At 35.8% G+C, this 27,943-nt stretch overlaps 1 protein-coding gene across 2 annotated transcripts; it reads right to left on the bottom strand.

The window, feature by feature from the left end:
* Positions 1-3,230: 3,230 nt before the first annotated feature.
* LOC127864387 (uncharacterized) lies at positions 3,231-27,624 on the bottom strand. 2 transcript variants are annotated; one of them, XM_052404045.1, is made up of 8 exons: positions 27,106-27,624; positions 14,032-15,008; positions 12,474-12,835; positions 11,800-11,859; positions 7,113-7,902; positions 5,112-5,547; positions 4,058-4,257; positions 3,231-3,304 (listed from the first exon to the last, which is right to left on the bottom strand). In XM_052404045.1, exons 1-3 carry the CDS (start codon positions 27,441-27,443, stop codon positions 12,483-12,485), a joined length of 1,668 nt encoding a protein of 555 aa, XP_052260005.1. In that variant the 5' UTR covers positions 27,444-27,624; the 3' UTR covers positions 3,231-3,304; positions 4,058-4,257; positions 5,112-5,547; positions 7,113-7,902; positions 11,800-11,859; positions 12,474-12,482. The 2 variants fall into 2 exon arrangements, with proteins under 2 accessions (XP_052260005.1, XP_052260004.1); XM_052404044.1 differs by having other exon boundaries at positions 3,231-3,349; positions 4,058-5,547.
* Between the last annotated feature and the right edge of the window lie 319 nt (positions 27,625-27,943).

The following is a 27,943-nucleotide window of genomic DNA, read 5'->3' as shown; positions in this document are numbered from 1 at the left end:
CAATACAAAACAACATAAACACAAATAAGAATAAAGCTGGGGTCACCGCCTAGGAACGGTCAATGCAAAGCATTGGGGTTTTAACGGGTTTTGGAGCGCTCAACCTCACACTTGGCCCAGCAATATTTATAATACATTTAAGTGTAAATAAAATTTAACCTCATAGCATTGTAACTCAAATTAAACAATAATAAAAGGGAATTAAAAAGCATTCAATTTAATTACCATTTAATTACTCAATGGTATTGAAGATGCCAGAGCAACAGAGTTACAACTTTTTGAGGAACGATGGAATGAAACTATGAACAAGTGTCATCTACATTCCTTCTTTATAGAAAAAGATTTAAAAATATAGCATCCACACAGGCCATAAACTATTCAAGACAATATAACACGGTTTTGCAATGTGACAGCACACTTAAAACTGTATAAACTGTCCGGAAAATTACGCCGATTGCATAAATTCTGATGGCATTTATGCTCAGACAAGTCGCATTTTTTTAGGCAGTTCATACACAAAAATAAATTAAGAACGAGAATGCCACCAAAATACACCCAGTAAGAAGACTTGTTTACATTGATCGTGAGTACATTGGCACACACGTTTACTGGTCATTTTTTCTTCATTAAACAAGTACAGAGAATCTGGCTTGTTACTAAACTTGTACACGAAATTCTGCCCACAAACATTAGACAACTTTCATGAAGAATCAACTAAAATTGCCTTGAAATAGTGAGCAGATGTAATAGTGGATGCCAACTGCCCAACAGCCAACATGCAGCTGCTGCTGCTTGTTCTATTATACATGAACCTTGCAGGAATAACCAGGCTAATCAGGGACAAAACTTTCCACTTTAATAGAATGTTTGTTCTTAGCAAAATCCAGTTTAGGCGGTAAGTGGTGTAGCTGTTTGGAGTCAAACTCTTTACCCATTCAACCCGTTTCCCAGTGCAAGGCTCATATCTGTTTTTAAAGCTTCTATTACTCTTATAATTACAACACAAATTTAAGTGAACATAATCTGTTATATCTAAGGCCTAAATTAAAATTGAGTTTGTTTGCCCTTTACCGACCGACCCACTTTTTACCCCCCGACCCAAAAAATTTTATTGCGATTTCTGAAAACGTATTTTTTTTATTTTCTTTTTTTTCGACGATTATAAAAGAGCCGAAAGCAATATTTATTCATGCGCGTATTTATATCCCTGTCTATTATTATCGCTCCTGACCGATCTAGGTCGCTCCAATGGTTGGAATTTCATACGCCCCAGAATAGACAGTAATGCAAGCGTCTATAACCAGCATCGCGATCGGCGGTGTTCCGTGAAAATGGCCGAACGACATCATACTTAACTATTGGTTCGCGAAAGTAGTCGGACATATACGAGTTTACGTTCGTTGTACACATGTTGTTAACGTGATCCAAGATGGCGGACAATTAAAAGAAATAACGATGCTCAGCGAGGACAAATGACTATCGAATTTATGTCGGACATCATATAATTAGTATCGATTAATGAAAAGAGCGTGTCATTCTACGATGGAGCATAGGTTTTAGATACAAATAAAACTCTCTTTTTTTTGGAAATGTATGAACTGAATGTCACAGAACAAGTGATGAAGTGTTTGAAAATTGGAATGCAGTCTACTCGCAAAGAAAAATACATATAACAGTTACAGGATTATCTTTCGAAAATGTAAAATAAAAGACAAACATGATTTGATTTATATGCAAGTGGATCTGTGTTTAATTAGATTCATGTGCATATTCTGCTTTATTATGTTTGCCACACTAAACAGTTTACTGTAATGGCATGTTAGTGAAATGGATATGTAAAGGTAAACTTATTTAATTTATTAATGTCTCTTAGCTAAATACATCGACAACACTCAAGTATATATGTTTAAAGCGTTAGTATATCCACAAACTGAAACTAACACCCTTAATTTATTTCCCCAAATCAAGTTTTCATGCTTATGTTAGTTGCAATAATACAACTCCCAGCTATTGACCCTCTGAGCTGTACGTATGTACTCATAAAAGCTCAGAGCATTCAAGAAGAAATAATGCTTTATAATAATGTTCAGTTTGCCCTTTTATGAATTTACTTTGCCATGCTGAGACTATGCACTAACTGGTCAAACACTTAAAATTGAGGCCTGTAAAAATTTCAACTGGCCTGTGAATTGTTTCTCCTGGTAGGCAAGTCTGGCCTGTAAAATGTGACGGTCTTTCGCCATGTCTGAATTTTTCCATTAAAGGCTTTGGGCTGTCTTTCTACACTCCTTCAATGCATGTTGCATGCTAATTAAGCCCAATTTAAGGGAAAGGTTTAAGTTAAAAATAAAAGCTGTCTGGCTGTTAAATAATTACAAATGCATTTGAGCAATTAACATCATATAATGAACAAATATTTGATGTAATAACACACAAGCATGCATTTGATATTAATATATGCAAGAAACAGCAAACAAGATAATGTTAAGCTACATAGGGCTTCGTACACTGCAACAGTGCTTTAATAAAAGTGTTTTAAATATTCATAGACTATTAGTGTATTAAAAATATAATTTCCCAAATAAAATAAAATAATTTTCCTACCTACCTACCCACCTGTAAAATTTAGGGTCGGTAAAGGGCAAACCAACAATATTTTAATTGTGGCCTAATCATTTAAACGGGTCGTTTCTGTTTTAATTTTTGATGAATGGCTTGGTGTAAAAATTGAACTCACTTTGCCATAGACAAAAGTAACCAAACAATGCTGAGGTTGGCATAAAAGACAATTTTGTAACTCGTGAATGAAATTAAAAACAAATGATGAATTTGCCTTGTTTTCAATTATAGAACATTTAAATTGCTTTAGAGCAAAATCTTTACATATAAGGTTTTTTTATTTTCAGCTACTTAAAAAACATATGGAATTGATTATGCTCTAAATCAATCTAAATATTCCATAATTGAAAACAATTCAAATGGTAGCTATCGATGTTCAATTTAAAATACAAATTTGAGGGTCAAGCTTGAACCTTATGCATTTTCTTCATATATATGTTACAATAGTTTGTGGCTGAACCCTTAAACTTAGATAAGATAAACTGGTCAATTAATTGAAGAGCAGAAACCCCAGTTTGCATAGGGTTTAACCTTATTTGTTAAAACTTGATTCCATCTTAAGTATTAGGCAATGCCACAGTGACCCCTTTTGCGATGGGAATAGGACTTACTTATTGAGACGTACTGGTTGTGTTGTAGTTGGGGAACGCCGTTCTCTGGGCCTGAACTTGTGAGTATAAGGCCTCTGTGAACAGATAAAAGGACCTTGGCGCATCCTAGAAATGTGTCCCTGTAAACCAAATAATTCAATGCATTCTGAAATGTTATCAATTACATTGGATGTAAATCAAGTTTGTTTGAGTAAAAAAGAAATACATTATGTTTGAAAACTCTTGATACAAATTATATATACACAAAACACTTCATACAAACATACAAACATAGACTACTATATACTGTACACTAGAAGCAAACATTTTTCATCCATCTGAAACCAATATTTATTAAGTGCACTTCAACAGCAAGACAAATTGGTAACATAATGATTTTATTAAGTTAGCAGCCATGATAGAGATTTATTAATATATAAAACGCACAAACTATTTTAATTGAAATTTGAAGTAAACAAGAGATGTGTTCGTCAGAAACACAATGCCCCCTATTGTGCTGCTTTGAAATAAAATTTCAATATATCATTCGGCAGGTTTAGAAATTATCTCCCTTTTAAAGCTTATTTCTTCCCTTGGATTGTATTTTTTTACTTTTGACCTTATAGAATGACCTTGACCTTTCACCACTCAAAATGTGCAGCTTCATGAGATAAACATGCATGTCAAATATCAAGTTGCTAGCTTCAATATTGCAAAACTTATGGCCAATGTTAAAGTTTTCGGACGGACGGACAGACTGACTGACGGACAGTTCAATTGCTATATGCCACCCTACCGGGTGCATAAAAACTGAACATTATACATAGTAAATGACAGTACCAATGTACCTTATGGATGAGGTAATCTCGGCCCCACAGCAGGAGAGTTTGGAGCCCAAGAATTAGACTGGCTTCACCATGCAGATAGGTCATGTTGAGCATTTGCCCCAAGGTCCTGGGCTAGGAAGTGTTGCTGGGCATCTGGGCCCAGCTGACCAGAGATCATGTTTTTCAGCAGGGTACCGACCTATGATTGCTAGGAACTAGCTCTTAAAACAAAATTTGGCAATTAAAATAAATATTGAAAATAAATGAAGATAATAATTTTATAAAAATGTGCTGGAGGCATTAAATAATTGTTTTACTTAAATTTAATAGAATTTAATAATTAAAGTGGATTTATTTATTGCAAGGAGAAACTGTTGTTCAAGGGCTAAATTTCAGCAGAAAAATGGGCACAACTATGCCCTGACCTATGATTAAAACTGATATCAGATTTACTTTTATTTGCTATTTATTTACCAAGTTTGATAAATTTAAAATCAAAGAATTCACATTTTATGCTAGGAACTTTTCCTTAATCAGCCAGAAAAAGGACTGACGTTAAGTGAACTATATGAGCCTCATTCTCAGATAAATAGGACTTGATGTATGCGCAGTCTGCACAGGCTGATCTGGGATGACACTTTAATAGGGCTTAATGTATGTGCAGTCTGCACAGGCTAATCTGGGATGACACTTTAATAGGGCTTAATGTATGCGCAGTCTGCACAGGATATTCTGGGATGACACTTTAATAGGACTTAATGTATGTGCAGTCTGCACAGGCTAATCTGGGATGACACTTTAATAGGACTTAATGTATGTGCAGTCTGCACAGGCTAATCTGGGATGACACTTTAATAGGACATTATGTATGTGCAGTCTGCACAGGCTAATCTGGGATGTCACTTTAATAGGACTTAATGTATGTTCATTCTGCACAGGCTAATCTGGGATGACACTTTAATAGGACTTAATGTATGTGCAGTCTGCACAGGCTAATCTGGGATGACACTTTAATAGGACTTGATGTATGTGCAATCTGCACAGGCTATTCTGGGATGACACTTTAAGCACATACATGAAGCCCCGTATCCCAGAAGAGCACCTCTCAGATACTACTTGTTGTTCTTATTGCTGCTGCTGCTGCTTTGACCGGGCCATAGACAGAGATGGAGAGAGTTCTGACGCCAAAGTTGCCACCTCAAACCCGGGAATTCTCAACAGCAACTGTTGTTAAATGGCGTCAATCACATACTGGCATAAGGTTCACATTATTTGAGAGCAACTTATCGAGGTCAGTCGCAATAAGGAACAAGTCGATGCTGGGATGGAAGTCAAACTCGTCAAGGCTCCGCTGTAAGAAGTGTTGATGAAGCCAACATGGGAGAAGATGTTTGGAGGTTTGCTACTCTGACGCAAGACGTTTTTGTGCTGAATTACTTAAGCGAAGGGGTCAGGATAGTCATCTACTTTCACTTCAACGATGTTTTTATCTTGGCGGCTTAAAGTGTTTGCTGAAAAGAAAATAGAAGGTAAACTAAAACCCGATTGGTTAAGTTTTAGTGACAAATGAATTTGCCCTGCAACAAAATACTTTACACACCTGCTTTTTTATGCCAAACGTTGCGTCTATAATTGATATTTAGAATATCGCAATTAATGATTCACCAATAAGAACTCAGAATAGCGTTGTATCAAAATGTTATGCCCAAAAAACTTAATATTGAAAATTTTGGGTTTTAAACCGCGAAAAATACATAGTAAAGTACAGTTCATAGCAATGTGTAATACTTTTTTTAACAAGAGATGTGTTTGTCAGAAACACAATGCCCCTACTGCGCCGCTTTGATTATATATTTTCTGTTTTTGATTACACCCCTTTACAAATATTTCTTCCCATGTAAAAATGATCTGTACCTTCCAAATGATAAATATAAATTATCTCTATTTTAAGCGTGTTACTTCCATTGGATTTGTTTGTTTTTACCTTTTATCTTCAGGATGACTTTGACCTTTAACCACTTAAATTTTGCAACTCCGTGAGATACACATGCATGCCAAATATCAAATTGTGATTTTTAATATTGCAAAAGTTATAGCCTATGTTCAATTTTTCAGACGGACGGACTGACAGACAGTTCAACTGCTATTTTGCCACCCTACCGGGGGCATAAAAAAACAAAAACAGGCATGACTTCAGTAATTTTAAGTGCGAGACTTTCCCCCTTAATAGTTTTGACTAAAACAACTTTCATTATGAAACTAAACAACTTTAAATGTGAGAATTAACAACTTAAAATGTAAGACTACATAAGTTTAAATGTGATACTTGGCAAATTTAATTGTAAAACAATACAACTTTTAACATGACACTATACAACTTAAAATATGAGACTGTGCACATTTAAATGTGCACAACTTATTACGCGAGACTAAACAACTTTAAATGTTAGACAATACAACACGTCATAAGACACAATACTGTAAGTATATGAGTACTTGATCAAACACGTATTACCTATGGATTAGACAGAAATGCAAAAACAGATGAAAGTCTATGGTGAATTAAGTATATGATACTCTGTCTTGCTACCAGGGGCCATTATACTAGTAATTATAGCCTATTATGGTTAAATCTATTATATGTACGTGATATTGAATCGATACTAGTTGATGTCTACATTTTATGCCATTGTTTTTGTAAGACAGACCTTAGATGTAAAGTTTAGTCACTGGCGTTGAAAGTGTTTGCATAAAGATATGAAAGCAGTGCATAATAGTGATTTTGTCTATGCAAACATCCGGTTTCTAATTTAAATAAAAATCATATTCAGTTATACGTGAACACAAATACTTATAAATTTAGAATTTTTGATTTGTATTTTAATTGTACTAAGTTTCAACATATAGGGCTTTATAAGGAAAGTGACTCATTGTTGCAATCTATCAAACACTTGTTTTGGCAAATATTGCATTGTAAATTTTAACCAGTAAATAGTTATATTTTTTTTTAGACTTTTTGAGGAATGGGGCTGAATTTAGGCCCAATTCTTGACACAATAACACTGTAAGGTCTCACCTGAAGCTCAGAAGCTGAGCTGATATGCTGGCCTCGCGGATATTGTTAAGGGCCGAGTTTGAGTTCTGATTAACTTCGGGATGAGTCGAAGGGCATACTGGACCATACAACAAAACTGTTGTCACGTTTTTAAGCCTTCTTTAGTCTCAATTCAATGCGATGCCCTTTGGGCTCGGAGTGCAAAACCGTATACGTGTTTACTTTTAGCAACTTGTTTTCAATAATGTGGGAATTCGCGTCTGAGGCACACCACATGAATATATTGTGCGCTGAGGATAGTCCGTAACCCTTCTACTGTCCTAACTATCTACAGCAGATATACTTCTGAATGAATAGTTTCAATTGTTCCTTGATTTGCTCTCGTTCCTCGCTGAATATATAGCTGTCTTATAAAGAATTAAACAAACTATTCAACGTTTAATCCTTCGTGAGATTCTTCGTGATGTCCACAGTGAGAACTAACTGTTAGCGTTTCCATAAGTACTGCTATAACGTCTCGCTTCTGTAACACTCATCCCACTCGGGCACTAAAGCTAAACAAAACTACTCGGGCTTGCTTGGGGAAATCTCAACACAGACATTTCAGCTGTTCATAACAGCGCGTGAAAACTTGACGTGCTGAGGATTTATTGCAGAACAGACTTGTGTTATGATGCTGACCCTTTGTGGCCGGAGGTCCAGTGGGAGGAGCTAGGGATCAGGGAAGGCAAAGGATCATTTAGTATTGGGGCTCCTGCAGGCCGGACTGGTGCTGTTGCTTGGCCAACTGGATATCAATGCTGGTGCTCACCTGAAAACAACAACACTAGAGTGGGGGATATGAACTTGTAACACATTTTTATATTACAATGTATAATACACTACATATATGCCTCTTGATTGGATGTGAAGGTTTTCAACAGCAAAACATAATTATCTGAATTTCTAATTTGGAATTTAATTGGTGCCTTGTCCTAAATAGCAATTAATGAAAATTAATGCAATTAAACCATTTCGTATTAAAACATTAAAAGTGTTGGCTAATGCTTTAATAACCTGTAAATTCATAATAATTATTCTTACTTAACTTTCAGTGTAATTTTATAAGCCAAATTGCCGCTCATCAATATTAGAAGCTTTTGTCCCAGATTAGCATGTGAAATCCACATAAGCAAATCAGGGAGGACACTTTCTGACGATACTGGATGTTCACAAAAGAAGATACTTATTTTCAACCAAACATACCTTTAAAGAGGTAATTGTTGTCCCTAAGTAGCCTGTGCGGACTGCACAGGCTAATCTGGGACTACAATCTAAGCACATGCATGAAGCCCTATTTTTCCACAGCGTGGCTCATTGATGTTTTTAGCCAGTTTTTTTCCTATATAACAACAAAACAGAATGGAAAATCATCTTGTTAAAAATAATTAATTGTTTATTGTACTCATAATCATAATCATAATCATAATCTGTTAACTTTTACAATTCTTTCACAGAGGATTCACTGTTGATACAAGTTTCAACAAGCAAATTCTTTGAATTGATATCCCCCGCCAATATGCTTCTGGACACAAAAGTGTTATATTTGACACTCAAAAAAGCATTTTTCAAGATACAAAGGGCCATAGCTCCGTTATTAACAGATGGTGTACAATGCCATTTGGCGTGCATCATTCTCTTATCCATATATATACTCATACCAAGTTTCAATGCAATCCGCTTAAGCACTTCCAAGATATGGCTCCGGACGAATGGACGGACGGAAAGACGGACGGAGGGACAACGCCAAAAAAATATCCCTTCACCTATGGCTGGGGATAATAATAAATGGGAGGCAACAACTTCATATTAATGTATTCCCAAAGTTACAAAAACACACACACCATTTTTACCATGCCTTTACAGGTCTTTGGTGTTAAACTCTGTTTAAATTCACACTAGACAACAGTTCCAAAGTAAGCCATCATGTCATAAAAGTTGTAAGAAATATTACAAATTAATAAAATATGAAACAATTTAATGGCAACAACTCACTGCTGGTACATATTGACAGTTCTCTCCCTTGTTAGTGTAAGCTAAATTAATTAAAGGCCACAATATACTAAATGATTTCCCTATATAATTCAATGTAAAAGCGACAAATTAAAGAGAAAATAAATGCAACATTTAGAACATAGAGACCACCATAACCATACTTTTTTCTGAAAGTTCATTCTAAGCTGAATCGATTTAAGCAATAAAAAAGATATGTCATGTTAAAACCAAACATTAACTTTACTCAAATCAAACTCTACTTCTTTTGCACCTTAAATTTTCCGGTCATTTTCTAGTGCAATGTAACTGTTTTCAGGTCAAACTTGTACTTAACCCTTTGCATGCTGGGAAATTTGTCGTCTGCTAAAATGTCGTCTGCTGAATTTCTAAAATTAGCATTTTCTTCGATTTTTTTTCAAAGAATACTATCAGAATAGCAAACAGTTTGGATCCAGATGAGACGCCACGTTCTGTGGCGTCTCATCTGGATCCAAACTGTTTGCAAAGGCCTTCACAACTCGGTTCCCGCACTGTAAGGGTTAAGTCTCTAACTTTATCATATGTCAGGGATTAAGCAGTGAGCACCTTTTCTTTCCCTTTCAATATATCCAAGAGATAAAGCCAGAACACCAGTCTAAAGTGTAAAACATGGCTTCGAGTAAAATATGATTTTTTTTAGAGAGTACAGCCCTACATGAAACTATTATTTAGTATAATGTAACCTATAAGACAACCTGAACTGTTTAAAACGCAAAAAATATGCACTTCCTTATCATTTTTCATCTATCCTCAATGTGTATGCCAAACTTCAGATTGATCTTTTACGTAGAAATGTTTGAACAATGAAAATTATTATAATAATGCCTGATAAGACATATGGCTTCCATTGTCGGTGCTTAGATTTATAAAGGGCTTTCAAGAGCAAATAATATTAACTTATATAACAGAATACAGTAAATATACTGTAAACATCTTATATGCTATATCGTAGAAGAAATATAATATTATTAAAACGTGTTTAAGCTTCTTTCAGTGCGAATTTGTGAGTTTAGAGTTGCTCAATACGAGATTCTGTACTTTTTATTATCCCCTGCCATAGGCGGAGGGATACTGTTTTGGCGTTGTCTGTCAGTCCTTCCGTCCATCTGTCTTTCCGTCCGTCCACCCGTCTTTTCGGAGCCATATCTTGTAAGTGCTTTGGCGGATTTCATTGAAACTTGGTATGAGTATGCATATGGATAAGAGAATGATGTACCCCAAATAGCATTGTACACCATCAGTTAATAACAGAGTTATGGCCCTTTGTATCTTGAAAATGCTTTTTGTGTGTCCGGAGCCATATTTTTGAAGTGCTTTGGCCGATTTTATTGAAACCTGTAATGCGTATATATATGGATAAGAGGATGATGCACGCCAAATGGCATTGTACACCATCTGTTAATAACAGAGTTATGGCCCTTTGTATCTTGAAACAATGTTGTTTTGAGTGTCAAATATAATACTTTTGTGTCCAATAGCATATTGGCGTGGGCTATCAATTCAACGAATTTGCTTGTTTAAATCATTTTCCCATACAAATTTTCCCATTTAATTATTTTTATTTACACTTTTCAATACTCGTTAACTCCATGAAACAAAATGCATTTATTACATGTTACTAGCAAGAACGCATAATATCCCGTGAAAAAAAGGTGGTTTTATGTAAATCGTGCTCCTTTGTGACTTGGCCTGTTTTGACAAAAAAAACAACACTGTATACACAATGAAAACTTAACACCTCCTCACAAACAGACTCTATACGGCATTAGATGGAATAGATTCCAATCAAATAGGCTTAATTAAATATCTCACAGCTTTATAAAAACTCAAGGCTTGCATGGGGATGACAGAAATTATTGCAGTGTTGTGTTTTTGAGGTGTCTGTATCGGTAAGTTGGAAAACATCGAGCTGGAGAAGGGTTTGAGTTATTGATCATCAAGTAAAATAAGTTGTACTGAAAACACGATATACGCAAGAATAGACGCCATTTTACCTTCTGTGAAATCATATCATATCATTCTCGTCCACTTCACTTATTTATACACTGCAAAAACATTATTATTCGCGGGACATTATTTTTTATTGATTTTAAGGGTTGAACGATCCACAAATTAAATACAAACACACTGGAAAATAACTGACACAAATTCCATATTTATTGTTTCCAAACTGAGAAAGTCACGCATTAACTACCACGTCCATGAAAGTCTTTTTTTAACCACAAAATAACATGCAGACAAATTTATATGATTTTACAAAAAACAAACAATTTAAAAGGATATTTTACCTTATGTAAATTCATACTATTCTCTTCCACCTCATCTTAATAAACAGGAAATACACAAGCAGGGCTTTTCCTTGAGTATTTATGGGTCTGTTAAACGAACCCATACCCAAAGCGTGTTATATGCTGTTCCTTATGAAAATTATATCTCAATTATGTTTCAATTAGATCTAACAAAGTTTAAAACTATTATAATAGGATTTTATTCCTATAATTTGAAGTAAAATTAAAACTTATTAAATGTGTTTTCCCAAATCAATGGACTTTTAGCACGAAACAAATTCAAAATCCCAAAACTGCATTTTTTCCCAAAGTGGCCAAGAAAAGGCCTGACAAAGCGTCTCTTTTACCTTCTGCGTCATGCTTGTCCCCCACATCCTCAGCATCGTTGTCCCGACTGTCAGCAGCAACTGGAGCAGTAGAATAGCTCGATGTATTTCTTGTATGTATATTTAGGACTTACACACATTGATATAAATGCAATAAAAATCAATAAGACATGTTTAACATCATAAAATATGGCAAATTAATAAATCTCACATTAAGTGTTACCTTTCTGTAAACATTGCATAAAATATCAATACATACTCCTCCAAAGATTACTTAACAATGTCATATTTTATTAAAAGAGTATTAATCCATATACATTTCTTACATGGCATGGTGTTTATAGAAATGAAAGTCTAAAAATAGCCTCAGTTGCTATGTACATGTGCATATATGTAGAAATATTAAATTTTCAGTTGAAATGCTTTGTTTTTTCATGCAAAGTTTACAAGAACTAAATTTTAGGACCATAATGACACAAACGTTATGACAACATAACATAATATGCATTACATCTAATGTTCTCACAAAAACCCTCACATTGTGTAATCAGATAACTATATGTGCACATAAATTATTTGTATCTTTAACTACACACTTAATGTTGTATTGTAACATCACACACTACTATTTTCGTATGCTAACCAACATATTGTCATTGAAATACTAATCACTAATTACAACAACTAATACATACATGTACACACTATTCCACTCTGAACACCATGATGTTGTTCCCCAGCTGTCCCACAATGATGGATGATGTTGTGCTGCAGTAGCAGACTGACCGTGGGTACCACACTCCATCTTCCCAAGTAGCAAGATTAGCCAGCTTACTCTCTCCCTCCCAGCCCACCTGTAGTACAGTGTGGGACTGGTATCCACAGACCAGCACCTGGCCTGCAGGGGTCACATGTAGACCACCTGGCCACTCTAGTGCTGGGTCTGAGTATGTAGCCAGGAGTGTGCCATCCCTGGCCAGGGTGAGAAGCTTGTCCTGCCAGTAGCTGGTGATGTACAGCCTGTCTCCTGTGGGACTCACAGCACACTTGTCTAATGCTAAACAGAGTAACATCAAGATATTGAATTACTGTCAATGTTAAATAATCTTATTAAACATACTGCAGTGATATTGTATTACGCATATGTTGTTATAAATAAGCCTTTACACATCTAAAATATATGCATACATTTCAATGATTCAATAGTTAAGCGTGACAATAAACTTCAGTAGCAGAGCTATTGTGTTAACGTTTGACATGTTGAAATGCGACTGGTGAGTTAGATAAGAATTGAAGCAAAACAATTACACAGATGGAAACAATTACACATACAGAAACAATTGCACAGTTCAATCAACAGTTTATACCATGTTACTATGTGCAGCATGAATAGATTTCCCACACATGTATACATGTGATAACTATGTACATGTACTGAAATAAGTGAAATTGACCAAAGCAGTTATAATTCATGTGCCGTGTTACAACATTATTTGTGTTTTTCAAGTGTTTATATCAAAAAAAAATAATATTCAAAACAGCAGTTATTGACACTTTTCTAGCTAGTTAGTTACCAAACCAATTTCAACAGCAAAATGTTTAAATGAACATAGATCTACTACTATAATTGCAATGAAATTAATACATACATTTGAACACTTCATAAAAGAATACAACCACAAGAGTACCTTTGTTATATGGTGTTATGAAATTATTCAATTTATCAAAGATATTGTACATGTACAATCATTTAAAAACCACAAAATTAGGACTAGGTCAGAAAGTGTCTCACTGCCAGGAACTCAGTTTCTATTTATAGACATGTCATGTAGTGACAGTCAAAGTACTTCATTACTCATGTTTATAAATCAATATTTCTGAATCTTGTTTTGGCTACAATGTACTGTAGTATTCAAAGGGCACATATGAATTATAGGACAAAATTTTTATAATACATCAGCGGGTTTTCTGCTATGACATCTGATTTTTATTTTATTTTCATCTCACAAAGTATATAACTATAATTTATATGATTTAAAAAAAAAAGATAAAGGCCTTATGGGTCAATATCTGTTGATTAAAAAAATAAATCCCAATTCGGTTCATTTAGTCAATAAAAATTCCCAAATTTGTCATTGTATGGATTTAAAATAACACAATTTGACTAGACTCCTTTTCCCACAATGGCTAGAAAAATCCCTGTACATAATATAAATATAAATATTATCAGGATGGATTCACCATGATTCTTACCGGTATTATAACCCAAAGCTTCATAGAGTCTGCAGATCAGTTTGCCATTCAGCGTGTATTTGTACAGTTCTTTACCAGAGGTGACAAAAAGGTCTCCATTTTGATGGGCAATACCTCTACATTCATGTTGTAACTGAAACTTCCTGCCAGGAACAAGCTTTCCCTGGTTGACAGTAATAAACTGGACCTCATGTATGTTTCTAGTATTCACAGTCACTGCAACCTCACTAGGTGTGATCTGACATATATCCTGTGGCTCAGCATTCACATCCCAATGACTCACCACCTTGTACTGCTGGCTCAGAAGCTTGACTCTCTTATTATCCCTGTCTGCAACCACGACCTGTCCATCTGGGACAGCACACATGCCTGTGATATGACATTCATATGAATATGGTATTCTCACATTGTGCTTAGCATTACTCTGGACATTAAACGCCTTGCCTGACTTTCCCAGCAGAGTCAGTGCCTGCTGTATTATATGCTTACATTTTATGCTGGCTATAAGGCAGAGCTGCTTATGATCTCCAATTTTCTGAACAATTTCATGGAATTGTGACAAGTCATTGTGAACACTGGTGCATTTATGAATAGAACTTGTAACTGACCCTTTAATGCTTATAACTTCATCTTTCATCTCGTTAAGTTCCTTCGCAGTAATATTATCAAATTCATTCACGATAGAGAGAACACTCCTACACATCTCTTCTTTTAAATATTGCTCATTATCACCTGATGTACCCACAGAACTATTATCACATTCATCTATATAAGTATTTAAATTGCCACGCATTTGCTCTATCATAACTGCACTATGTTCCTTGTATGTTTTCTGCAATGACTGAATGCTGGCCTTCTGACTGATCTGCAGGGTTTTAATTTCCCCCAGGACAGTTTCCAGCTCCACTGACATCCCCTCCAGGCCAGTGGGCTGCGAGTTGGTCAGCTCCGAAATATGGGTCACTTTACTGCACTGGCTGAAATAAACATGTACCAGCAAGGAATAGTCAGTGATATTATGTAATGCTTCAAACAAGTATAAAGTGTCAAATAAAAACATACATGGACAATAAATTAACGCTTCTTGGGCTGAATATGGGGGTATATAGATTTGCACTTTTCCATCCATCTGTGTGACTTTTCTGTCATATATAACTCAACATGTATCCCTGCAACTTTACAAGTACAGTAACCAGGCATGTGAGCTAATGCTCACCTCTATATGTTGTTTCTGTTGTTTTCATCATAATTGTAGTAATGTCTCATATTTATACATAAATGACATTTTAGAATATGTGAAGAGTGTAAAATAAACAGTATTGCTAGAAGAGGACTAACACTTTACATAAATATTTATCATTGTGTAATTTTACCCACATGCATAGTTTGATGTCTTTTGTCAACATACCCAGAGTTATGGCCCCTGTTTAGCAAAGAAATCACATTTAAAATTGTGTTGTGAGTAACTCAAAGAGTACAGCTGATAGAGGGATGAACAATTCTTAAAGTATAACCCACAGGGCCCTCACACTACTTTGGGGGAAGGGGTCCGCAGCCCTTAGGAGGGGGAATTTTCGCGGCGTTTCCCTTTTTGGGGGATTTTTTACTCACTCTCTCATTATTTCATTTGTACATGTTTGCACTATATCCATTGCATTTTTCATAATTTAGTATGTTTGAAAAGATTAAATTGAAACAGAATTGAGATATAATAATCATGAGACACATCTTTCTAGTATACTTTTCAGGTGGGACTGCCACCGAAATTCGGCGGCAGATTTGATAGATTGTGGGCCCTGACCCACCATGTAAAAGTATGCACCTTGATATTTTTTTTAAGTTTTTTTTTTAAATAAGAAGAGTTATGTGACAATCCATTTAACCAAACGATAATATTTTTTCAATTGTGAGAAGCGTTACTCAAATAGAGGGATACTTCTACAGTTACATAGTAATTGTCAGGTTAACGTGTGCAACTCCATATGTTTGTTCATAATTTAAAGACATTTGTGCAGTTGTGGGCCAAATTGGATTGTAGAGGTATCCATGTACTAAGAATACATTTCTAGTAGTTTATATTGTTTTCAGTTTAAGTGTCATTGTACACCTTGACCAAACTATCCATAATAACACATGCAAGAAAAGATCATTAATGCTCTACCATCCCACAAAAAACAAGCATGACGTATATTAAATGTCTATTCCCAAACTCAGTATGTACAATCTAGCCTGTGATGAAGACGCAATTGTTATATGTTTGAATGGTCAGGTAAGCGTATGCAACTCCATATGTTTGTTAAAAATGTTCTTTATTATTCTTAAATTATCATCCAGAAACCATTTTACTATTTCTAGTCACTGTGACCTAGACCTTATACCTAGTGACCTGAAAATCAATAGGGGTCATCTGCCAGTCATGATTGATGTACCTATGAAGTTTTATGATCCTGGGCGTAAGCTTTCTTGAGTAATCATAAGAAAAACCATTTTTCTAAGTTGAGTCACCGTGACCTTGACCTGAAAATCAAAAGGGGTCATCTGCGAGTCATGATCAATGTACCTATGAAGTTTCATGATCCTAGGCATAAGTGTTATTGAGTTATCATCAGGAAACCATTTTACTATTTCAAGTCACCGTGACCTTTGACCTTGTGACCTGAAAATCAATAGGGGTCATCTGCCAGTCATGATCAATGTACCTATGAAGTTTTATGATCCTTAATAATGCCTTAGCGTTCTTGAGTTATCATTTGGAAACCATCTGGTGGATGGACGGACGGACCGACCTACCGACATGTGCAAATAAATATACCCCTTCTTCTTCGAAGCGGGGGGTATAAAAATGTGCATGGCTTTAAATCAAAGCATGCTCTAAGTATCATTTGGAAATGATTGGTCTACAAACCAACAACAAACAGACCAAAGGAAAACTGCAAATTAAAATAACCCCAAATCTTAAAGGAGATCCTCTATTTCTATATAAAGTGTCAGTATTAACAATCTAGCCTGCCTTGAGCAGCTTATGACATGCAACCTGGTCTACTATCTCCTAATAGGTTTATTTGTAGTTTAACCAATTGTGATTATTTTGCTTTTGTTGTTGTCACTTGATCTATTCGTGGTCAAGAAAAGACCCCATTGTAAAAATGTGTTTAAGGAGGATCCAAGACATTGGCCTATTGTATATTTATTTGTGATATTGACATTTCTTACAGTAGCAAGCCTAAAGTCAATGATTTTTAAAAAAATTGGGAAAAACACATGTATGATTAATATTTTTTAATTAACTTTATACTACACACAATAAAAACAAGTGTTCTACGGTCGGAGACATATGCCCACTTATTGTGACAGTGACCTTAACCTTTGACCTAGTGACCCTAATTTCGATAGGGGTCATCTACTGTCCAAGGCCAATACACATGGGAAATATAAAGCTAATCAGTCGATTAGTTGACGAATTATTGATCAGAAACGCTTTTCCCACTTATTGTGCCAGTGACCATGTCCTTTGACCTAGTGACCCCAATTTTGAGAGGGGTGATCTACTGTCCAAGGCCAATGCACATGACAAGTATCAAGCCAATTGGTGAATCAGTTTACCAGTTTTTCATAAAAAACTATTTCACATTTAGTGCGTAACTAATTTCACTAGGGCTCATGTACTGTCCAAGGTCAATGTACATGAAAAATATCAAGCAGGTTAGTGACCTTGACCATTGACCTAGTAACCTCAATTTTGATAAGAACTGTCCAAGGCAAATGCACATGTGAAGTATCAAGTTAATCAGTCAATTCGTTGATAACATATTGAGCAGAAACCACTTAATGTGATAGTGGCCTTGACCTTTGAACAAGTGACCTCAATTTCAATAGGGGTCATTTACTGTTCAAGGCCAATGCAAATGTGAAGAATCAAGCCAATCAGTCAATATGTTGAAGAGTTATTGATCGGAAACCTTGTTCACACATAGTGTTATAGTAACCTAGACCTTTGACCTAGGGATCCCAATTTCAAAAGGGGTCATGTACTGTCCAAGGCCAATGCAGAAGCGAAGTATCAAGCCAATCGATTAATTTGTTGATAAGTTATTGATTGGAAACCATTTTCACACTAAGTGTAATAGTCACCTTGACCTTTAACCTAGTGACCCCAATAGGGCTCATGAACATTCCAAGGCCAATGCGTATGTGAAGTATAAAGCCAATCAGTCAAACAAGAGGCAAATGAGGGCCTGAATTGCTCTACTGATATAAGCACTGTGCAAGTTTGGAAAGAATAAGATGGAAACTGTGTACTTAATTGCGCAAACAATGCTAATTTTCTCAAATTCAAAGGGAGATTAATGTGTACTTATTTTTCCGATACTGCTCATATTCAATATGGTTCAAGTCATCGTTGATATAAAGAAACTGTACAAATTAGGAAATAATTGGATGAAAATTGTGGAATTAATTGAGTGAACAAGTGGGATTTCAAAATTTTCTCATACTCAAGGCGAAGTCATTCTGGACTTATTGCTTCGATATTGCTCTTTTTTAAAAAGAGTTTGAGTCCTCATTGATACAAAGACACTGTGCAAGTTCGCTAAGAATTGGATGAAAATTATGGACTTAATCACATAAAAAACTGAATTTTCTTGTTTTTTCTCAAATTCAAGCAGAGATACTTCTGAACTCCGATAACTCCGATATTGCTCATTTTCCATAGGGTTTGACTCATCATTCAGATAAAGACACTGTGCAAGTTGGGAAATTATTGGATGAAAACTGTGGACTTTATTGTGCAAACAATATAAAGAAGTGAAACTCCAGCTGCTGGAGCAGTATTGAATTTTCATTAAAAACAATAAGTTGGTCCTTTATTTAAGGCAAGTGACCGATTGCCCAAACAGTACAAAACAGCACAATACAGCACAATACAAACCAACATAAACACAAAATATGAATAAAGCTGGGGTCACCGCCTTGGAACGGTCAATGCAAAGCATTGGGGGTTTAAACCTGGTTATAGAGCGCTCAACCTCACACATGGCCCAGCAATATTCAAAATACATTCAAGTGTAAATAAAATTTAACGTCATAGCATTGTAACTCAAATTAAACAATAATAAAAGGGAATTAAAACGCATTCAATTTAATTACTATTTAATTACTCAATTGCATTGAAGATACAAGAGTAACAGAATTACAACTTTTTGACCAACGATCAAATAAAACTATTAACAATTGTCAACTACATTCCTTCTTTATAGAAAAGATTTGAGAATGTAGAATCATAGAATTAATATCTCAGATAATCATCGCGCAAATACAGGAAGAAGCAGCAATAGCCTTATATCACAATTTTCTCAAACTCAAGGGGAGATAATTATGGACTTTTTACTCTGATGTAACCCATTTTCAATAGGGTTCGAGTCCTCATTAATATAAAGACACTGAACAAGTTTGAAAAGGATGAAAACGATGAAAACCACTCCATGACATAAGCTCTTTAGGCCTTCGGCCAGTAGAGCTAATAATTGATAAGCCATTGATCGGTAACCATTTTCACTCTTTGTATCAAAGTGAACTTGACCTTTGACCTAGTGAACCCAATATTGTTAGGGGTCAACTACTGTCCAAGGCCAATGCACATGTGAAGTATCAAGCCAATCAGTCAATTTGTTGACGAGTTATTGATCTGAAACGATTTTCACACTTAGTGTTATAGTGACCTTGACCTTTGACATAGTGATCCCAATTTCAATAAGGGTCATCTACTGTCAAACGCCAAGCACATGTGAAGTATCAAACCAATTGGTCAATTGATTGACAAGTTATTGATTGGAAACGAACTGGTCTACCGACATTCAGACTGGTCTACCGACAGACATCCAGTATAACAATACACACAATCAATAGGAGCCTTACAGTAACCACCTGCACTACTCTTTATAACAATCGATAGGGCCCTGAAATCAATCGCATGTACATGTACTAGTCTTTCTAACAGTTCATAGGGCCCTTAAGGCAATCATCTTCACTACTCTTTATAACAATACATAGGGCCCTTAAATCAATTGCATGTACTAGTCTTTCTAACAATACATAGGCCCCTTAAATCAATCGCATGTACTAGTCTTTCTAACAATTCATAGGGTCCTTAAGGCAATCATCTGCTCTACTCTTTATACTAATACATAGGGCTCTTAAACAAATCACATGCACTTAACTCTGTATAACAACCCATAAGACTCTTAAAAATCACCTGAACAACTCTTTTTAATAATTCATAGGGCCATTAAGACAACCACCTACACTACATCCATAGGGCTCTTCAACCAATCACCTGCACTACCATTTATGACAATACATATGGCTCTTAAACCAATTACCTACATTTCTCTTTATAACAAGCCATAGGACCCTAAAACCAATCACCTGACCAAGTTTCATGAAGAATTAACAGTAAATCTGGCTTTAAGAGTGTTAACAAGGCTTTACTATAGCCATACATAGCCATAAAATGAAAAATGATCCGCTCCGTGGTGGTCATGTTTGTCCAGTAATCGTTCATATTTCATGGACGACACATAGTTAGAACAATGTTCATTACTCTAAAATGACTGATGTGTAGCCTATCATTCAATATCTCTTCATGCGCGTATTGCCAAGATGACGAGTTTTGCATTAACTACCATTTTCTCGTGTCACGCATGGGACAAGTCCGTCCCTCCCTATTTATGTTGGTTTCTCTGCATAATGTAGGATAAAATATTCAACAACACCATAAATCAGTTTCTAGTCCAATTTAATGTCAGACTTAACTAATATTTCAGTTATACAAATACGTTGTGATTGCTACATGATTGTGTCTTTTTTTCCATCTGTACACCTCTAGGTCTAAACGCTAACTAACTATTTCCCTCTAACATTCGCCCCGTGAAACTCAGTTATGAATTCCATTGGTCAGTCTTCTAAATAAGCTGATTGGCTAGATTACTAAGAATCCCATTGGTCAGTCTATGCGTTGCTTGACCAATACAAACATACCCGGCCTTGTGTCAACAGCATCGTTCCCTTTTTGTTGTTAAACATACACCAGATATAAATATTTAATCTTTTGACTGTCATGTATACTCGCTATTGATAAACTTGTCAATATTTCTTACATAAAGAAAACCCAAATATTTCACCTAATTTCCTATCATTATTCGACATGTTTTTCAACAAACTGGAACCATTTATAAACTGGTCCAAGATATCATTGGGACAAATCTTCTGGATAATAGTCATGATGATCGGACAATAAAGGTGGACTCTAGAGTGTTAACAAGGTTTTACTTTAGCCAAAAAAGGCCATATGCCCTGCTTCCTGGGGACCATGTTTTTCAACCAACCCTAATCATTTTTTGAACTCATCCCAGATATCATTGGGATAAATCTTGTGACTGAGTTTCATGAAGATCAGACATTTAATGTGGCTTAAAGATTGTTAACAAGGATTTACTAAAGCCATATTTAGCTATATAATAAAAAATGCCCCGCCCCCTGGCGGCAATGTTTTGCAACCAACTTAAATTTTTTTTGGACTAGTTGAAAATAACATTTGGACACATTTTTTGTTTTCATGATTGATAGACATTACATGCGATCTCTAGAGTGTAAGCATTTAGGTTTTACAATAGCCATATAAGATAAAATGCTCCGCCCCCTGGGGGCCATGTTTTAAAACCAATCGGAATAATTCTCAAACTCTTCCAAGATATCATTGGTACTATTCTTCTGACTAAGTTTCATGAATTCGGACAATAAAAGTGGCCTCTAGAGTTTAGGGTAGAGTGTTAACAAGGTTTTACTATAGCCATATATGGCCATATTATAAAAAATGCCCTGCGTCCTGGTGGCCATGTTTTAAAGGGGCCTTTTCACACTTTGGTTAATTTACAAAATAGAAAAAAATTGTTTCAAATTCGCAAATCTCCCTTGAAGTTATGATATTTGAGAGGAAACAGTAATACATAACATTAACCATGCTCTAAAATGGACCCCCATCCAAGCGCTTGAGTAATGGATGGGGGGCATTATTGAAAAATAAGGTCGGAGGCCGAAAATATGCAAGCATATCACTCCAGTGACCAGTCTATTTCGCTACTTTAAGTACAAAATGAAATTTTGTGACGAATTCACACGTGACCACAGTTTTATAAACACCGCACCTTGCACGAAGAAACTCATAGGTTTTAAATTGACATTGACCTGATTGTTGTAATATGCAGCCAACACATTGACCTGATTGTTGTAATATGCAGCCAACACATTGACCTGATTGTTGTAATATGCAGCCAACACACTGACCTGATTGTTGTAATATGCAGCCAACAAATTGACCTGATTGTTGTAATATGCAGCCAACACATTGCTCAGATTATGTATTATTCATGTAGTAGTACTGGTGACATACACTCCACATTTAAATTGCAGAGTATGTAAAAATCACAATACTGTACGAAGGTGTTTTAAATGTAGCTGATTCAATCATATATTAAAGTTAACTTAATTTAAGACAAATATTAAAAGCCAACAATCTGATCAAAGATGACGAAAACCCTTACTGTATTATTAATGTTCTAATATTTTACCTGTCTACATGTATTCATGTTACTTGATTTAACAACATGAGATAATGCATATCATTAGGTGAAGTGAAGATAAGATAATCTAACCAGCATCTCATGTTATCTGTTGATTTTGCCATTTTTAGAACATGGTATTCTTGAACCATTTGTACTTTGTCCTTATGCATGAATACAGATACAGGTTGCAAAATATTTGTCCAGGAATCATCTAATATTATTGTGCCTGTAATTTCAATCTTTGGGTTGATTGCATTTCACATTTTTCAAATAATGACACAATATGAATAAATTATAAAAAGTCAAGTAGTTCTTACAATTAAAGTTATTTTGAACCAGTATTAACTGAAAATGGCTGCAAATATGTTTTATTTATGTTAATGTTTTAGCCTAATTGATTATGTTATTTTCATTTTATTTCTGACTTAAACACACTGCATTAACCATTTGACGAGACTTTGGGCTAAATGTATTAATGCAATCTTATTGACTCCATTTTATAATGAATTACCTTATATTGTAATTAATACCACTACTTATATCTATATAATTGCCAACAAGGGCTGTTTGTAAAACATGCATGCCCCCCATATGGGCTCTTCGTTGTAGTGACAGCCATTGTGTGCATATGTTTTTTTGTCACTGTGACTTTAACCTTTGACCTAGTTACCTGAAAATCAATAGGGGTCATCTGCGAGTCATGATCAATGTACCTATGAAGTTTCATGATCCTAGCCATAAGCGTTCTTGAGTTATCAGCCGGAAACCATTTGACTATTTCGGGTCACGGTGACCTTGACCTTTGACCTTAAGTGACCTGAAAATCAATAGGGGTCATCTGCAATCATGATCAATCTACCTATGAAGTTTCATGAGCCTAGGAATAAGCGTTCTTGAGTTATCATCTGGAAACCATTTTACTATTTCTGGTCATCGTGACCTTGACCTTTGACCTAGTGACCTGAAAATCAATAGGGGTCATCTGCGAGTCATGATCAATGTACATATGAAGTTTCATGATCCTAGGCATAAGCGTTCTTGAGTTATCATCCGGAAACCATTTTACTATTTTGGGTCACCGTGACCTTGACCTTTGACCTAGTGACCTGAAAATCAATAGGGGTCATCTGCCAGCCATTATCGATCTACCTACGAAGTTTCATGATCCTAGGCATAAGCGTTCTTGAGTTATCATCTGGAAACCATTTTACTATTTCGGGTCACCGTGACCTTGACCTTTGACCTAGTGACCTCAAAATCAATAGGGGTCATTTGCGAATCATGATCAATGTACCTATAACGTTTCATGATCCTAGACCCAAGCGTTCTTGAGTTATCATCCGGAAACCACCTGGTGGATCGACTGACAGACCGACATACCGACAGAGTCCGACCGACATGTGCAAAGCAATATACCCCCTCTTCTTCGAAGGGGGGCATAATGAAAACAATGTTAACCCTTTACCACTTAGATACGTATTTTAACGCATTTGTAGTCGCTTAGAAATGTCAAATCTAATTAAATGCCTTTCTTACTAGATCCAAATTTAAAAGCTTCATTTCCAATCCTTAGTTACTGATGAGCTGCAAACAGCATAAACCCTGAACAACTTGCGAGTTACTGGCTGTTCTGGATTTATGCTTTTTACAAATAGCAATGTTCACTTTTCTTTAGGTGGGAAAGGGTTAAATAAAAGGTATGGTTAAATAGAAAATATAATTAAAGATTTTGTGTATATAAATTCAAACTGTTTAATCAGACTACTATTAACCCTGACATGAAAGGTTTAAGATTCATTGCAATGATATGGAACTTGTAATCTGTGATGCTACTTTCTCAAATCGTCTACACACAAGGGTATTTACTTGATATTTGTAGTTACTTTATTGTATCCCCCGGACAGTTTTTTTTATTTTGATCATGTGCATATTTCCTCAGTGTGTAATTAAATTGCAATTAAACTGAATTCAAATTGTATGTAATTGTATTTCTAATCTGATAAATGCTATAACTTTGATTGTTATTGCTAATGTGTATTCACATGCGTGTACAAGTGATTAATAATGGACTAAATATTAGGTTCAGCAAGCCATCTAAGAAGACAGTAAACTCAGCAGAAAGAGGCTTTGCATGTTTCTTAGACAAGAGAGCCATGATGGCCCTTTATCGCTCCACTGTTTTTTATGCGAAAAAAAACGTGCAATGTGCATGGGTTGAAATGTACTTAAGCATGTGACTTTCTCTTTCTATCCCTCGTCCCACTGGGCGCTTAAAAGTTGGAAGGGTGAGCTTTTTAATATATGGAAAAAGTTACAACCGTGTTAACTAAACAGACTAAAAAGCCCGGGCATTGTTGCACAGGTCCTTTGCTTATAACATAGGTACATTTATCTCTCCAACAGATATTGTCGTTCTTTCTATTTCACATATTTTTAGATGCTGAAGATCAAATCTACGCATTTGATTTGAAACAGATTCCCAAGACCCATAGGAATCAAAATGCCTTAATCCCAAACGACACATTTTTGACTTTCTCAATGTGAAAGAGGTTAAAGACGACAATTAAATTGTAATGGAATATGAAGGAAATGATCAGGTAGGATAGAAATAATTGTGATAAAAGGAGAAATTGCTCATCTTGAGCATTTTTTTTTTCGGGGGGGGGGGGGGGGGGGGGGGGGGGGGGTTGGGGGGGTAGGTAGTGGGGAATGGGAGTGGGGTATAATGTGGGTCGTGGTAATTTATGAGATGTTTGAAAAAAAAAAATTGGGGGGGGGTGGGGGGTAGGGGGATGGGGGAGATAGGGGGGGGGGCATAATGTGAGGTGTGGTAATTAATAAGATGTTAAATAAAAAATAAAAAAATATAATATTTTTTTTGGGGTGTGGGGGGTAGGGGGGTGAGGGGGGGTATAAAGTGGGGTGTGGTTATTTATAAGATGTTTAAACAAAATATTTATTTTTTTTTTTTGGGGGGGGGGGTGTGGGGGGGAGGGGGGAGGGGGGTTGGGAGTGAGAGGGGGGTATAATGGGGGTGTGGTAATTTATAAGATGTTTAAAAAAAATTGGGAGGAGGTGGGGGGAAGGGGGGTTGGGGGTGAGAGGGGGGTATAATGTGGGGTGTGGTTTTATTAGATTAAAAAAATTGGGGGGTGGGGTGGGGGGTAGGGGGGTGGGGGTGAGAGGGAGGTTTAATGTGGGGTGTGGTAATTTATAAGATGTTAAAAAAAATATATTGGGGTGGGGGTAGAGGGGGTGAGAAGGGGGTATAATGTGGGGTGTGGTTTATAAGTTGTTTAAAAAAAATTGAGGGGGGATGGGGGGGGGGGTAGGGGGGGGGGGGGGTGAGAGGGGGGTATCCTGTGGGGTGTTGAATTTCTAAGATGTTTAAAAAAATGGGGGGGGGGTGGGGGGTAGGGGGAGGGAGAGGGGGGTATAATGTGGGGTGTGGTAATTTATTAGAAGATAAAAAAAAATCGGGGGGGGGGGGGGGGGGGGAAGGGGGGGTTGAGAGGGATGTATAATGTGGGATGTGGTAATTTATAAGATGATGTTTATAAAAAAAAATGACATTAACAAATATCCTCTATTTATTAAACATGAAATTTAAACTTATTGCATTTGTTTCCCCTGTATATAAGAAAGATATAACAATGTATTACCTCCCCTGTCCTGCTTATATTTATATTAATCAACAAAATTAAACATTAACACAATATTTAATATACAAAAAAATCTCATATTCTGATAATATACAAAAAAATCTCATATTCTGATGATATTTTTACTGATCCACTTTATTTTACTCAAATGATGATGTTTCATTGGACTGATAATTATTAGTTTAGGATTACAGACCAGTTGCTTTAGTTATATTGTTCAGAGTTCCCCCTGTTGGCCATGTATGCGTTCTTAAGTTATCATCCAAAAACTATTTTACTATTTCAGGTCACCGTGACCTTGACCTTTGACCTAGTGACCTCAAAATCAATAGGGGTCATCTGGGAGTCATGATCAATGTACTTATGAAGTTTCATGATCCTAGGCCCAAGCGTTCTTAAGATATCATCCGGAAACCACCTGGTGGACGGACCGACCGACAAACCGACCGACAGACCGACATGTGAAAAGCAATATAACTCCTCTTTTTAGAAGGGGGGCATAAAAACATCATTTCACAGAAAAATGTTTCAGTCATCAATACTTCTCGCATTTTTTTCGCTGTTTGAAATGATGAGTTTCAACATTAAAATATATCTCCCTTTATAAGCATATAATAATAATTCTTAATTTAAAGACCCGTGAGTGGGTTTGAAAATGAACAGGAACTTTGAATTAACGACTCTTTCTTTGGATTTACATCGTGATGAGTATGGGTTTAAAAGCCTAACTTTATGTAAATAATATTTTTTTAATCATATTGTAATAATAACTATACAACTGAAGAGTTACATACCTGTGTTGATCAGATACACACTGTGGGCAGCACAGCTGTTTGTGCAGGTTGCAGAATTGGTCAATTTTATGGTCCTTATGAACATCACAAGTTTGTAGAAAATCCACCACCTTTTTTGAAACTGGCCAATTATCTATTTCGACCCTTCCAAATGTAGTATGTTTAGCAAAGACTTTACCATGTGGATCAATACAGTTTCCACAATAAAACCGTTCACACTGTTTACAATAGAAATCAGCACTTGTCTCAACATTTTTCTGGTCTTCACAGGCATTACAAATATAGTCCTTCACTTCATGTGAACCCAGCTCAACTGAAGACTGAGAACTTGTTGCCATTTTATAAATTAACTGGTTTTAACAAAGTCACTTTCTGACACTATAATTACAAACAAACCTGCATCAGTATAGAAACATAATATACATACATATATATTATATACTATTTACATTTGATCAACATTTAACACTTTTAACATGACTCAGAAAATTGCATGTGGACTTGTAAAACATTGTTTAACGTTTAATCCGAAAAGCTCTTTGCTGCACAGTTTTGCACAGGACTAGTGACAAGCCTCACTACGTCACAATGTAAACTGTCACGTGAGAACAAGTACAGCGTCAGTTTACTTTAAACCTACTGGAAAGAAATTGGAAGAACTGCATTGAATAAAATGCTAATTTAAACTGACTTAAAGCACAGAATTCTGCAATGCAAGTAATTTCAAACATATAGTACAAATAGATAGATAGATTAATTTCGGTATCATGGTGCAAACACAATTAACAAACATGTTGCATTCATAAAATAATACATACAAATACAAACATGAGTATTA

The sequence above is a fragment of the Dreissena polymorpha genome, chromosome 1 (genome assembly GCF_020536995.1).
Source record: "Dreissena polymorpha isolate Duluth1 chromosome 1, UMN_Dpol_1.0, whole genome shotgun sequence".
NCBI lineage: Eukaryota > Metazoa > Mollusca > Bivalvia > Myida > Dreissenidae > Dreissena > Dreissena polymorpha.
Note: the sequence above shows the minus strand (reverse complement) of the source record. Positions and strands in the feature narration are given on the sequence as shown.

Bases quoted from the DNA above. Each gene is read 5' to 3' on its own strand.
- LOC127864387 (XM_052404044.1), bottom strand. From the start codon at position 27,443: ATGGCAACAAGTTCTCAGTCTTCAGTTGAGCTGGGTTCACATGAAGTG. The intron at 15,009-27,105 runs GTATGTAACTCT...TGTTTATTTCAG, and splicing joins TGTGTATCTGATCAACACAG to CCAGTGCAGTAAAGTGACCC. The intron at 12,836-14,031 runs GTAAGAATCATG...TACTCTGTTTAG, and splicing joins AGCTTTGGGTTATAATACCG to CATTAGACAAGTGTGCTGTG.